The 14,947-nt window shown below is 39.9% G+C and overlaps 1 protein-coding gene and 1 pseudogene across 1 annotated transcript in view; both read right to left on the bottom strand.

Annotated features, from left to right (window-relative positions):
• Positions 1 to 2,605: 2,605 nt before the first annotated feature.
• LOC145463916 (BTB/POZ domain-containing protein 6-like) lies at positions 2,606 to 7,105 on the bottom strand (annotated as a pseudogene).
• Positions 7,106 to 9,844: 2,739 nt separating this feature from the next.
• LOC145462552 (plasminogen-like) overlaps positions 9,845 to 14,947 on the bottom strand; it is a 140,175-nt gene continuing 135,072 nt past the window's right edge. Inside the window, exon 6 of the mRNA XM_081446097.1 lies at positions 9,845 to 10,532. Coding sequence (XP_081302223.1) covers positions 10,230 to 10,532 — 303 coding nt within the window. The 3' untranslated portion in view covers positions 9,845 to 10,229. The remainder of the gene's footprint in view (positions 10,533 to 14,947) is intronic.

The following is a 14,947-nucleotide window of genomic DNA, read 5'->3' as shown; positions in this document are numbered from 1 at the left end:
CCATAAACTCGCAAAGAAAGAACAAGGCCAATATAAAGCCATCTTGACCGAACAAGCTTGGTCAATAAAGGATTTATTATATGGCTTTTGGGGAAATTTTTCTTGCGGGACACGACGGGTAGTCCCAAGCGGGCAAGATAGCTCCATCTTGCTCGCTCGGGTAGCCAATCACAGAGCAGGATTTAATTCATCTTGCCTGCTCACGGAGCTAGCCATATAATAAGATTAATTATTAATTGAGTAACTGCTCCCGATAAATCAACATAGCATGATAACAAGCACGAGACAAAACTAAATACATAGAGAACCTAAGCAAACCCAGGAGAAGGCTACTTGCCAAATCAAACAATACAACAATTTTAAAGGTCAATTTTCCCTTGATCCTAAAACTCAAAGTACTCACAAGACCTAACAGTTACAGCAGTCAGCTGCAGCTGTCTGAAGTGATTCCCATGTTGTGTTAGCATGCACCTCGGATGACCTCAAGGGTGCAGCTGTTTGTTTGAAATGACAGCATTATTGAGCCACCATGACCTCAGATCACTTCGTGGACCTGTCTAGGGTTGAAGCTGTGTTGCATGTTCCTCCTGCATAACCAGGTCAGGTAACTTGTAGCTAATAATAAATACAAGCAAATTATGATATTACTGGAACATTTTGGGTGTCATACACATAATTAAAAATTAAAGCATTTTGCCACCAACATCGTATTTTCTCACAGTGCAAAATTACTATATAAGTGCACATCAGGCTAGTGCTTATCTCCAGTTTCTGAGTGGCAATAAAAGGCTAGGAATATTTCTACTCCTCTCTAGGTGGAATGGGGTCAAAGGCTGATAAAAGGTCCCTGTGTGAGCTTCTGTTGCCAATACTGTAGGTAGCTCTCAAAAGTGCCAAGAAATGTCTACCATCTTCAAAAGGTTCTGCTAGCAAGTCATATATCACACCTCTGCATTCGGTGGCCCTGGTAGCACACTGTAGCAATACAATGTAGCTGAGTGACAATGGCAAGAGGCAAGACTCCAGCACCTTTAAATATCTGGAACCTGTGGCTAAGGGAAGGAAACCCAACAGAAAACCCTGGCCCTCCAAGTTGGGGGTTAGGCATGGGGCCAACCCCCCCAACCCATAAAAACATATTGATTACGGAAACCAGAAATAGATGCTGAGGCCACTCTAGCAAGTGCGCCACTAACTATTCAGGAGAGAGATCAACGGCCTGCTGTTTTGCGGAGGATGACTTCATCTCCATGTGAGAGCAGTATGAGGAATGCAGGTAAAAGCCATGAGGACACTTGCATGTGGAATAGGACATTGACTAACCCCAAGAAGAGAGTCAGAGTGGGATGCTGGAATGTGCTCTCTATGTACAGCACTGGAAAGACAGCACAGATTTGCAGCGAGGCAAACTGTATAGAAAGAGAGTGTAGTGATATGCGTTTAACATCATTGGCTGCAGCTACATCTCTTGCTAAGAAAAGTGATATATGGAGGCAACTAATCTCAAGCCCAATCCCCCACCTGGGGGCAAGGAACTGAAAAAAGAATTCCTAGGTGGGATGCTAGTCCATTGCAGGGTTACCCCCAGCATTAAATTCTCCAGTATCTATTAATTCATCTGGGTGGGGAGGGGCACTGTGGGAGTAAAGTGTCTTGCCCAAGAACACATCACAATTTCCCCAGCCAGGGCTCGAACCCCGTGTCCCGAACCACTCAGTCAGGTAGCCATGAGGCCGCCGTGCCTCCCACACTGAAATTATAATAGGGGTGATACAATGGGTTACACATGCACAAGGCACGGGTTCCATATTTAAGGGTTGGGCACCAGGCAAATTGGCTGGCCACTAGGATGATTGTGCCCACTTGTTTGACTATCTAGGGGAAAGTTTCTCTTATAAAGAAGTTCAGTTCAAAACATTTTGCCTGGCTGTGAAAACCAGTTACCCTCCTGCTGAAAATGTTAAAGAAACCCCTGCATAAGGTTGTGATGCCTACTTCAAAAAGGCTGACAGACATAATTATTGAATTTCTGTTGTCATGTCTTGGAAAAGTCACTAAAAACTAATAATTACAATTTGCTCTTCTTTGAACAGTTCAATTGATGGTGTGCTAAGAGCATTTCATGTTCAAGCAAAGGTACTTGATCTTAATTTTAGCCTGTCTTTCATCTAAGATGCAGCTAAATGAGCTTTACCTCAGTGCTATGTTGATTATGCAATTTTGGTTTCCCCTGCTGTTTGCACTGTTGAAACGTTTATCTACATTTTTGATCCTATTTGTCTGGTCTTTTTATTCTTCAGATTAGACAAGATTACTCAGATTTGATCATAGTTTATCTCTAAATTTATTGTCAATTAATTAATTCATTTTTGTAAGTCATTATATTTACCTTTCATTGAGTAACGTTTTGTTACTTTGCAGAATTGAAATAAAGCTGTGCTAAAAACCTCTCCTGACATATGCAAGCCTTGTAACTTGCAGATCTATAAATTAATAATAAAATAAAACAAATTAGAAAACTTTGGGTGTCACAGACAAGAAAAAAAACATAAATTGGACAGTTGTTGCTTCTTATTACTGAGAAATTGTTTCCCACATGGCAGGATAAATCTATCACAACCCGCGTGATTAAACATGGTGTATATATAATACAGCAAGCAAAGCCAACCTATCATATTTAGTTTACGTAAGCACTGCATCATCAAGTTGCGATGCACTTGGCAGGTTTGGAGAGCGCTCAAAAAGTTAGAGTTGCTCTCCACTGCACCTCAAGCAACTCTCAGACTTCTTTCACACTTCACAAACTTACTGCACGCTTCATAACTTAAGATCCAGCACTATATGACAGTCTTCAATATAGTATAAACATGACGAGTCCAAGGACTGTTAACATTTGATGAAAACCAAGTTTTTGTTTATTACTAACACAGTGCAGAAGGTTGTTACAATATTTTGACCCTATAGTTTCAGAGTCATAGTCGTGTAGTTAGATCAAAACAAGTGGGGAGCTTATATATCAGGGCTAATAAATTATTAGGCGTATATACAAGCAATAACATAACATAATGTAATCAAACAGATCAAAAAAAAGATCTAACACTTTGATCCCATCATTAATGCAGAAAGTATTGATGTAGAAAGTCTTGAGAAATTTGTACAAGCTGATCACAACTCACACTTGTGATCCATGCCGCTAGCCATGTTGACCATGAAAAAGGGGTTGCATGGTTTTCTATTTCTATGCATACGAGTGAAGCTGTTCCTATAGTTATGGCGCTCCGCTTGGCCGCCCCAGCTTCGCTAATATATGCTCCTATATGAAACACCCATTGCACATCCACACGCATGATGCAACAGGAGGAATGTTTTTTCTGCATGTTTTTGGTATTAATGGCCTATTTTAACATGTCTTGCTGGCTCCTCTAAACCCAACTTTGGGCGTAGCCCTCCCCTTGTCTATATTGCCCAGCTAGATCAGGAAATGCTTGACTCAGTGCAAACAATGCTGAACAAAATAAAGATAGGAAATGTAATTATGCCAGAGATCCACTTCACCAGCCACATAAAACTGTTTGTTTCCTACACATAACTTAGGTTATACATCAGATATGAGAGACCATGTTTGACCTTATTTCCAAACACCGAGAAGAGTTGAAAATACAATCCATTGCGCAATATTGTTGATGGACTTCAAGGTGCTTGAAAATATGGTCAAACACTGTTCGGCGTCGACAAAACCAGGATCGGACCGTACCGTACCGGACCGGATCACGGATCAGATCATGGACCGGATCACAGACTGGATCACAGACCGGATCACGGACCGGATCACGGACCGGATCACGGATCGGATCACGGATCGGATCATGGATTGGATCACGGATCGGATCAAGGATCGAATCACGGATCGGATCACGGATCGGATCACAGATCAGATCACAGGAAAAAAAAACGTTTTAGAGAAAAAAAAGGCAAAACAAAAAATCAAATCGTTTCTAAGATAATAATAAATAAAAAATAAAAGTGGAAAACTAAAATATGTTAAATAAAAATAAGAATCCCGAATTTGATGCAATGACATGTTAATTACAGAGAATGACAAGAGGTCATTTAAAAAGCCACATAAGCGCCTAATTTACGACGAATTTAAATTGTAATGAACAGGCAGATGTAGTTATATTTGAACGTTAGTTGGCTCAAAGCTTGCGTGAACCTCCCATTCTCGTTTTTGAAATTGTTGTTAGTATCAGTAGCTAATTCTCGGCTACTTTTTCGTGTCAGATGTGAGCATTACAGTTAGCGTTACAGTTAGCATTACAGTTAATGAGAAAGTTTACATACGAAAGCTAAAGGACATGACTTGCTTTAAAGGAGTTACGTCACGATTTGCGCACCTTGAAAAAACTAGCCTAGTTTTTCAAGTTCGTTATTTGCAGTCCTTGTTAATCTTTGCCATCCTTAACGATCCTCATTCCGTTTCGATTTGTTCTTGCCTCTTAAGTGCTTTCTATCCTAGAACACGATCATTTTAAGGTTTTATTCCATATAAAGGTAACTCTTTACGACCCTAAAAATGACTCTAAAACTCGTGACGTAACTCCTAAAATGTTGTTTATTCTCGGGTTGCGTTATCGTTCACACTATCGATGTTATTCCTATAATTTTTTGTAAAACAGCTATATTTCCTTGAAGTACAAATGGTTTGTTTTGTTTTACTCCAGTACGAAATATCGTATTCCAAACTCACATCTTGTAAAAGTATAGACTTGTCTCAGAAACAGAAATTGTTTGAAATCATCAGGTGTTTAATTTTTTTAGTGTTTTTAGTTTTTGTGTTTCGCTTCATACGTTCGTCCTATTATTACCATGCTGACTCGTTTTATGACAGTTTACCTTTGATGCAAGCGAATATATGAAATATCACTTATCTGAACTGCGGAGAAAGATATGAAGACATGATTGATCATCGCAATCAAAACCCAACAGCCAGAAAAAAATTCATCTGTAACCAGCTCCCAGTTGGCTTGATATTATAAAAGAATAAAGGAATATCACACCTGAATTAAATAAAACGTTCTGCTCACAGTAGTCACTCTAGCGTAATTTGCTCAACAAAATTTTGAATTTGGAATCTTGAATTTTGAATTTTGAATTTTGGATCTTGAATTTTGAATTTTGAATTTTTTTCCTTGATCTAATCTTTGATCCGATCCGCAATCCGATCCGTGATCTGGTCCGTGATCTGGTCCGGTCCGGTCCGATCCTGTTTTTGTCGACCCCAAACACTGTCTTTGATCTTCTTGATGCAAATCAAAACTTAGGAGAAAATGGAGAAATAAAATCATAAAAATCTATGCTCATTAAGATCAGATATCCAAAAACCATGAAAGTGACTGCCATGATTTCCTTTAAAAAGTATGAATCATAAATGATTATAAGAAAACAAAACAATAAATGCTTTAACCAGCGATCAGGTGTCTGCCTTTTTCCACTGATAGCTGAAAAAAAATGCCTGATCTCAGGTTAGAAACGGTTCAATGGTCAATTCAATTTACCATAAGTCCACAAAGGGAAAAGCAATGTCAACATTAAAAATGAAAAGATCCCTTTTTATCCAATAATTTTTAGTATTACCATGGAGGACTACAGCGTGAAAAGTAATTCAGGAAACTGTTCTTGATCATTAAATGCAAAATAATGTTACACCTGAACAATGAACATGATCAACGGCTCTTCCATAAGGCCGTCTTTTAACAAGGCCAGTTACTTCAGCCTGTATACAGTACAGGGTGTTTTTCACCAAAGCAATGCCCCTGTCAAACATAACTTCAAAACCATTATAAGGACCTGCTTTACATCTTAAACTGCTTGAAGAAAACTTTCCACGTTTAGATACCATAGCTTGTCTCTTGTTGGTGTCCTTTATGGCTAGATCTATTGAGTGACTCAAATTTTCACGTCCAAATAGGCAGACCCCATGTAATCTTATATCTTTGCCTACAGAGAACTTAAGGATACAAGTACAGCTGTTTGTAAAAGATGAGCACGAATGCGAAGTAGTCGAGAAATTGTCGTATGTACAACATCTTTGAGTATTTACTTTAAAACCCGGTCTTCTGGTTTCTGGAAACTCCGCTGGAGACGTCAAAACTGAATTCAGACATTTGATAATAGTGACGATTTCGTCTGGGGTTAGAATTTTGCTGTCCAACACGACACTAGTAAAATCTTTCTGCTTCATTGTTGGAAAACGCAGTGCTTTGATAAGCGTTTCTCCAAGAACTCTTCTTTTTGATGCACCATCTGCTGCTGAACCTTGTCTCTCACATTCCTTTGTCGCCCACAAGTCAACAGCTTTCAACAGGTTGATCTCTTCAATCGCCAGACCATCTCTTACGACTATTGTTTCTAAAACGGATCTCTCAATTGTCGCAAGCTCATCTGATTTCACAGCCATTTCTGTTTGTTTATCAATCACGTCCCAGCATCGATCCACCAGTCGTTTCCCTTCATATTTCTGAACAGACGAAAGGATGCTGAAAACATTTGTTGGATCTACGTTATCTTCCAGATATTCCATGCATTTATCAGCCAGTGAAGGCACCATGTATTTCTTCGCGAAATACAACACTCCCATCACATTACTTCCCTTCAATTTCACTTGATCGCTGCACGTGAAACGAAACAACTCCAACAGACTCTCAGTCACAGTCAGGCAGTTCAATAGAGTCTGAAGTCTCCGCCGACTTGCCATAAAACATGGTTTCAAACACAGGACTGCCAATCGACAACACTAACTTGTGAGCAGGAATCTGTAGCTTTCTTCGTTTACCTCGTCTACCTTGACCATCCTTCTTACCAATGACAAACTTCACATCACTAAAGAGATCGTTGTTAAAAATATATTTGATTCTTTCTCTGACAGCTGGTCTTGTTGTTTGCCAGCTCTCCCGGACAACAGACATCGTTTCTGCACATGCTGGAGTGCAAATAATAAGCTGAAATAAGGTCCGATCAGGGCAAATATTCAAGACGAGCTGTTTAGACCTCAGCGGGGCATAAAAAGATAGCAAGGGCGCTCACGGTGAACTATATTACCATCGCTGATTGGTGTACTGTTTGGTCTCGGTTTGGTGACTCTTACATTAGCTCTGATTGGTAGAGATCTTTTTTCTGATAAAATGGGCAAGCTGAAAAGTTTGACCGCCGAAATAACTCTAGCAATTTATTTGAAAAGGTACTGGAACTTCATAAGGCGAACAGATCAAGACCTTACCAAGTTCTTATTGTAGGCCTCAACATTTCTTCGCGGTCAATCGTTTTCGGTACTACACAAGACGGATGGTTACATCAGATCTGTACGCTCCTGGTACGCAGGCATGTCCTGTTAACCTTTAGTCAACAATTTCTTTAGCCAGTTTTTCACAATCCTATAGAGGAAATATCAATCAAACTACTTATAATTTAATGCGTCATATTTCTTCATCAATTCTCTTCATATTTTAAACCAAAAAAGACCGAGAATTGACGTAAAGGCCAGGTTATTTGGTTATTTAGGGACCGGTCATTATTTATCGCCTGGGGGTTGGCGTAGGATTTTCGGCTAAAGACAGTAAATTTAGCTGATGCCCCCTTTAAATGTTATTTTATTGAAGTAGTCCCCTCATAGCTATTGATAAATTTCGTGATCCCCACTCAATGTCTTCGCACACATATTTACCTTTCGACGTGTATATTTAGTGCTTTTAACGGTTACATGAAAGTAATATTTCTAACTATAATGCTGACCTACAGATTAATGAAGCCGCCATGGTACAGTCTCTTGATCCGTGTCTTCCCAATATCTGATCAGCGTTCTTAGCAGCAGTTTTCACATACGTCCAATGAAGCATATCATGCAGGCGGTATAAATCAGAGGCGAGGCCCGATTCGCCCGAAGAGGCAAGCCAGCCTAGGGGAATATAAAAGCAGAAACCGACACAACGTAGCCGGATGACTTTTTTAAGGTTTTTAAGGTGTACTGTATTTCGGCTGGCCAAACCAGCCTTCCTCAGGGGGTCCGAGAAAAAAAAATTGAAATTGAAATTGTAACTTGTCAATTAATGCAAAGATGCGATTTCATGCATTTTGCATTTTGGGGGACAAACAGTGTTACGAAAAATAAGTTGTTTATGATCATAAAATTAGATGTAGCAGGTAGCGCTGTTTCACCTTTTTAAATACTACTATTTCCCTCTTGAAACGTCTCAACCAATCTCAAACCGTAATTAAACCAAAACCAAAACCAAAACCAAAGTAACTGCCTGGTTATTTTCGACACTCAGTTGAAAACCACTCCATGTATGGGAATGAATTTTAACAAAAAAAAACAGTTAATACAAATATTAAAAAGAAAGTGTTTACAGTACAATCACAACAATTAACGCATTGATAATGAGAAGTTTGGGCGAGTTATGTACATAAGCGTACGAGCTGGTGGGCGGCAGAATACAAACCGCCCCACCCCCCCCCCCTCCCCAGCTAACGAAATTATGTAATTGCTCGGGAATTAATTGACAAAAGTTGAGACTGTGAATAGAGGTTGAGTATGCAAGCTTTCAATATAACTAGTTTTGGAATTACGCCAGTTTTCATTAGATGTGAGAATTGTAAACGTTTTTGTTTGTCATGCAATTTGTATGCGTTTGCATCCCGATTGCAACACTCAAGCATTCGGGCATTGTGTATTTTTTTCGGGCAAGAACGGTCACCGCTTCCCCCCCCCTCCCCCCCCCCCCATCCCTCACCCCAAGTTCGAAGGTACCCGTACTATGCATTTTCTAGTTTACTGAAAAAAAAAAACGTACTAGTCAGTAGAGTAATTGCCTTGGTCTCATAAAAAGATGTTGACCTGGTGATCCTTAGCTATCATATCTTGTGGTGTGTTATCAGGGCCGTCGTAAAGTTCCGAGTCAACTGTTGCCCTTATCTTCACACCAGTAACACACCTCTGAAGACGAGATTTAGTGTGCGTCGCCGAATCAAAGAGGATCCGTATTATAGAAGGGTTTTTTTTATAAAGAACATATGGGCATTTGGTTGGAACCAAGGGAACTAATAGAATTTGAGAGTCCGCATAAGAGGGGGCCCGTAAAGAGAGGTTCGAGTAGACATGAAGTAAAGTTCCGCAGCAAAGTGCCGAAAATAATGACCACCCTAGAGTAGGGAGTGGGAGGCGTTGTGGCCTCATAGTTAGCGCGCTCGTCTCCGAATCGAGCGGTCTGTGTTTGAGCCCTGGCAAGGGACATTGTGTTGTGTTCTTAGGCAAGCTCTCTCCACCCAAATGTATAAATGGGTACCGATGAATTTAATGTTGGGGGTAACTTGCGATGGACTAGCATCCCATCCAGGGAAGAGCAGAAATACTCCTAGTCGCTTCATGCTACTGAAAAAAGAGATTAGCGCCGGCCTGATGGGCGACTTGGCTCGTATGCAGACTTACAGAGTAGGCCGGGACCCGTCGAAAGAAGTGACTAAGGTTTGAAGACTTTTTGACCGAATGGAGAGATACAGATAACATTACATCGATTATTCTGATTCCCACATTTATGTGCCGGTGATGTGCATCTCTAAATCTTTTACGCAAGGCTGATAACTGAACAACGGTCGCTACTTTCAGAATATTAAATGAATCGACAACGAAAGCAAAGCTGTTATCATTTTAACTTTCCCATGACTTTTCTCCATTTTTGCACAAGAATAATGGAGTACGAGTTGGCATGTATTCCCACACCTTCGTTCCCAAGCCTTTTCGGGATCTCAAAAACCCGGTGCACCAACGAGGCTGCAGCTGACCCTGCAGTGATATGACCAAAAAGAAAGTAAAAATTCCAGGAAAGAAAGAGACTTATGCAACCGTTGTGATCCTTACTAAGTGCCCGACCAAAGCTAATTATTTCTAACTTCTTTAGCTTCCTTGTTCCCCACTGAGATCCTGCGTGCAATGTGAAATCCGCTCTCCTTAGCGGCCGGACATGGGAGGGAATGAATAATATTTCGAAATTCAAAACTCTTGGTAATGGCACCTACAGCTACGACACTTTTTTGGGGTAGAACTATCTGATTTCTAAATGAAGGGCACGTCATGATCAGTTTGTTGTTTATTTTCCTTCACTAGCTAATAGATACTTAACTATATTTTATCTGCAGTAAATGCCCTATACAAAACATTATCTTTCTTCGTATTTTGCTTATGCATCTTGTATTGTTTTCTTAATCCATCGCTTGAGCCTAGACATATCAGCATACACTCCATATCGTCCGACTAATCCACACCCAGCACCCCAACTGACCACGCCCATCAGATACCACTTTCTGTTCCTGTGACAGACCAGCGGTCCTCCGCTGTCACCTCTACAGGCGTCAACACCACCTCGGGCGTAACCAGCACAGCGCATGCGTTTTGTGACGCAATAACCAAAACGTCTTAAATCATTGAGACTTTTCCGACAAGTATCATGTGACACTAGGGGAAGTTTGGCTTCTTTCAATATCTGTTGATTTAAGGGATAAAAATTAGACACATTAGCATCAAGTCCATATATATTTTCTTTTTCGTCTTTTTCTGATTTTCCCTGTATTTTTAACCCTCCCTAGCTTAGTTGAGCTTCTTACCTGAGATGGAGTTTGAGAGCTGTTCTCTGTTGTTCCCCATCCAGTGACGAAGCAGTTTGAACGAGAAGGGAAGTCTGATTCTGGAAGACATACAGGTCCCACTCTGTTGTTGTATTTCAGTGTCCTGTTCAGCTTCAACAATGCTACATCATAGTTGTATCTACAGGTCACGTTATAGCGAGGATGCTTGAAGAATCTTTCGATGGCAGCTTCTTGCTCGAAGCCATCAGCTGTACGGAGATGATGTTCACCTGTGTTGAATGCAAAAATAAATTAAAAAACAGTCAAACTTGAATTTTAAAACAAGAACAATTTCATTAAGCCACATTAGGCTAGAAAACTGTTTCTCTTGATCACAGATGGTGTTGTTTACACGACTATTGCTTCATTTGAATGACAATTAAACGAGGGGGCTCTCAGCCGCGCCGCGCGCATTTCACCGCTCCATGTCGCACTTTACTATCACCTGAGTGCTACGAAAGTTACTAGAGCTTGAATCACTGTATTCTAAAAAAGGTTATTTGTAGAAGATGGTATAACATTGTGATTGTGATTTTAGCTCTTTTACCCGCAATTATAGTGAAGTCCGTTGGGCTGAATTTATCGAAGCAATGGGCGGCTGTGAGGATCCATCTTGGGCCAATCACAGACCCTCCACACAGGTGTCCCATAAATCGATGTTTTACTGACACCTGCCATGGCCACGCCCCTGGGTTTGTGCCTGTACCCCCAACAATCTTGGAATGGGGCGGTCGTAAACCGCACGTCAAGTTTTCTGTTAATAAAAGATAAAACCTATCATGTGGTATGATGATGATAATAGGGAGTTTGTCTGCAGAACGTGAACTAATTTTTTTGAATTTCTTTTTCAAATTCATCGCTGTATTCCAGACTTATTTTTTTGAGAGCTTTGAGAGTGGTAAACATAGTAAATGACTTAAGAGTAATCAACGTTGTCCGTCGCCATCGTGGTTACTTAATTAAGAGACCCTAGCCTTGTATCAATTTTGACGTCATCACGTTTCCGACAGAAGATATTTTTCACAACCAAATGATTAAGAACAAAAAATTAAAATATTTAAAAGCACGCTTAAATGAGTACAATGGTATTAATTTGCACCGAAATACCCCCTTTCCAGACAATATTCTCCTCGTTTCTATCTAGTTTATGGAGAAACACGAGAGAAAGTTGGGGAAAAAGAGAAATGTTATGGGAACGCAAGGCGCAGGCGGAAGTTTGCAAGTCGTTCTCGGGTTCACCAAAATTTTCGTAAGTGAGGGAGAGGAGAAAGCAATATCACCTGCGCGTTTCCTACAAACGCTCTGTTCTACCAACATTTCTCCGATGGGCCTGCACTGGCCACACCAGCCACCACATTTTGCAGAAACCAAAGTCCCATTCTTCGATCTTTTGTAATCATGCGTGTCAATTCCAGGAGGGGAAGCCTATTGCTTGCCATTCTATCGATGGCTTTAAGCGCAAGCTAGTGTGAGTCTGGTCGACCTTGAAGTGCCCCCTCCTACATGGACCACCGTAATTCATCGAGTAGCAATCACCCGCCGATCCATAAGCGATTCTCCGTCCGAACGGTTCCGACTCTGCAAAGGTGAAATTGTTCCGGACGATTGTCATTCTGGTAAGATCTAAGCGCACTTTACGGAACTTCGTCAATCCGGCTGCGGAATAATTCATTCCTCTTGGTTTTCCGGAACATTCAGACCTCGCCCAGTAGGGTCTGAGAGGTTGTCGTCTACCGTACACGTAAGCATAGTTCTTGTCGATACCAGCTGGCAATGTAATGAATTCTTTGGGGTAACTGGTATTCATGGTAAAGCAATAAACCTTGATCGGGTTATTACACTTGGTCATGGCATATATGAAGTACTCTCCATCCTTTGAAGCCAAACGTGCTCTTTTTAGACCCGCGCAGCTTGTTGCTTTTCTTTCATAAAAGAAAGAAGTACATACCTTTTAGGTTAAAGTTTCACCTTTATCATCAGTTACATTTGTAACAGTATTTCCATAACTCGACAGAAACACAAAGAGAATGATTTCTATTTCTTTTAAAAAAACTAAATCAAGAAAGAGAAGGAAAATTACTCGTTTAGTTGGATTAACAAAATGTACCGCTTTTAATTAATGGCATTAATACGTCCTTTCTAACAAGAGCGTTTTCGAAATTTGCGAACTAGTAGTAGACAAGAAATAACTTTGAGATAAAAACACACAGTTTTAAATTTGCAAAACATGTTTCGGATGACCAACATCCATCTTCGGTTGCAAATACAAGTGAACCGCTTGTCGGTGTGATATAAAAGCGAACTTTCATAGAATATTTGAATACTACACTAGCAGTTGCTAATGGCAAATGAAGTACTGCGATATGAAACACACACTTTGCATAAAATATCTCGGATAAGCTTCTCAGATATCAAACTTAGAATGACTACTACATTAGTGACGTTAAGTTGAGATCTATTTACACCAATAACGCATAATCCATCAAGACCCCACAGTATTATTTAGAGGATAATACATGGGTCCGCGTAGATATGGAATTTCTCTTCGAGTGTTCAACTTGATATCTCACTCGTTGGCTGTGCTCACTCGTGAGATATAAAATTGAACACGAGAAGAGAAATTCCATATCTACAAGCAGCCATGTATTATTTTGTTTATTATATGAACATACCAATGAAGACTTTTTTGACGATTTTCCGAAGATTTCCGAAGATCCTCCAAAGGTTGTCCGAAGACCAGACAAACGTTTCCGAACACTTTCCGAAAATTTCCGAAGATAACCGAAGATTTCCGAGGAAAATCGATGATGTTTCAATCATACAGCAATGGGGATCTTTTCATTCGTGAAAATAACATGTATTTTTTTCTCAAGCATCTGAGCGGGCCGGAATCCTAAATCCTCGAATTTGATTGGCTAATCATACGCACGTGACCGGTCCAGCTTTTTACGATACGGCCCACGAGCCGGATTTTTTTTCCCGCTGCCTAAATTTCGCTCCTAAAAGTTAGCGGTAATCGTCAATCTTTTGCCTTTTTACACATCCATCGACGATTAGTCAACGCAAGTTTATCTCTGTTCACTTTAAAATGACAAGGAAAGTCACTGTAAGTAAATCCAATTGAGTGTTTAGAAGTTGTGAGAGTTTGCTTAATTGTTTGTAGCTTGGCGCTGTAATGGCGCGTAATCCTGTGTTTCTCTGGTAAAATTTGAGTCAATTTCAGTGGAGTTTACCTCTCTGATCGTTGCTGTATTTAGAAGAATTTCTGTGGAATACACTTAATGAATTTCCTCGCTTTCTGCTATTCAATTTACCGTAGAAAAGTGACGAATTGATTTTAAAAGCAACGACTGACAGAAATTGTTTTTGTAGTAAAACTTCACAACAAACCAAGAGATTCAAGATGGCGGACAAAGAGAGTCGCGAATACTTTCCAATGCCATGAATGCGGACCTTCAGGAGGTATATATTTATCTCGAATTGAGTTAAATGCTGTCCAAATTATAAAATAAGAGGAAAGTTTGTGTTCGCGTTCCATGTCACAGACAATTCTGCCCAGTTAACGATTATCCTCGGACCGAAGGAAGCACCACAGAACGCAATGCGGGCCACGTTTGACGAGCTGCTGTTATCATTCTTTGGAAAGAGACCGTACAATCGGTAAGCATCTTTACTAAGCATTTTTCTAAGCACAGAAATGATCGATATGAGAATTGAGGCTTTCCTCTTATCTAGGGATTATCGGGCCAAAATGGACAGTACGAGCGTGTTCTTATATGCCAGCAAAGATAAATTGTAGATGTCCAAAATGTTACACGTTTTGGCTAAATCGAGGAAATGAAATCATCATTAAAACAGAATTTTCAATAACGCATACGAGTGAGAAATTCTTGTTCTTTTATACAAAATAAACTAAGCTAGAAAAAATGCATCCAAAATTTTAGTGTTGTCACATGCAGGCATAGTTAGAAATTCTGTTAATATATTCTTTGTAAATCTGAAATTTGTTCATTTTGGTATTTATTTCAAATATTTCTTGTATCTATTTGTTACTGTGCTACAAGATAGCATGTCTGATTTCCACATTTAAATTATGAAAACTTACATGTAATTGCTGACTTTCACAAATTATTTACCCAAAAATATCAAAATATAATTCCTGGACAGGTTGACAAGGGAGCATTCACAATCCATCCACATGTCCCAAGGTTTTATTATATATTTATTTAAAGTATACAAAACAAATTCAGTCTTGAAAGTGAAATCCATTTTA

Source organism: Orbicella franksi, chromosome 12 (genome assembly GCF_964199315.1).
Source record: "Orbicella franksi chromosome 12, jaOrbFran1.1, whole genome shotgun sequence".
NCBI lineage: Eukaryota > Metazoa > Cnidaria > Anthozoa > Scleractinia > Merulinidae > Orbicella > Orbicella franksi.
This window is presented reverse-complemented; position numbering and strand designations above follow the sequence as displayed.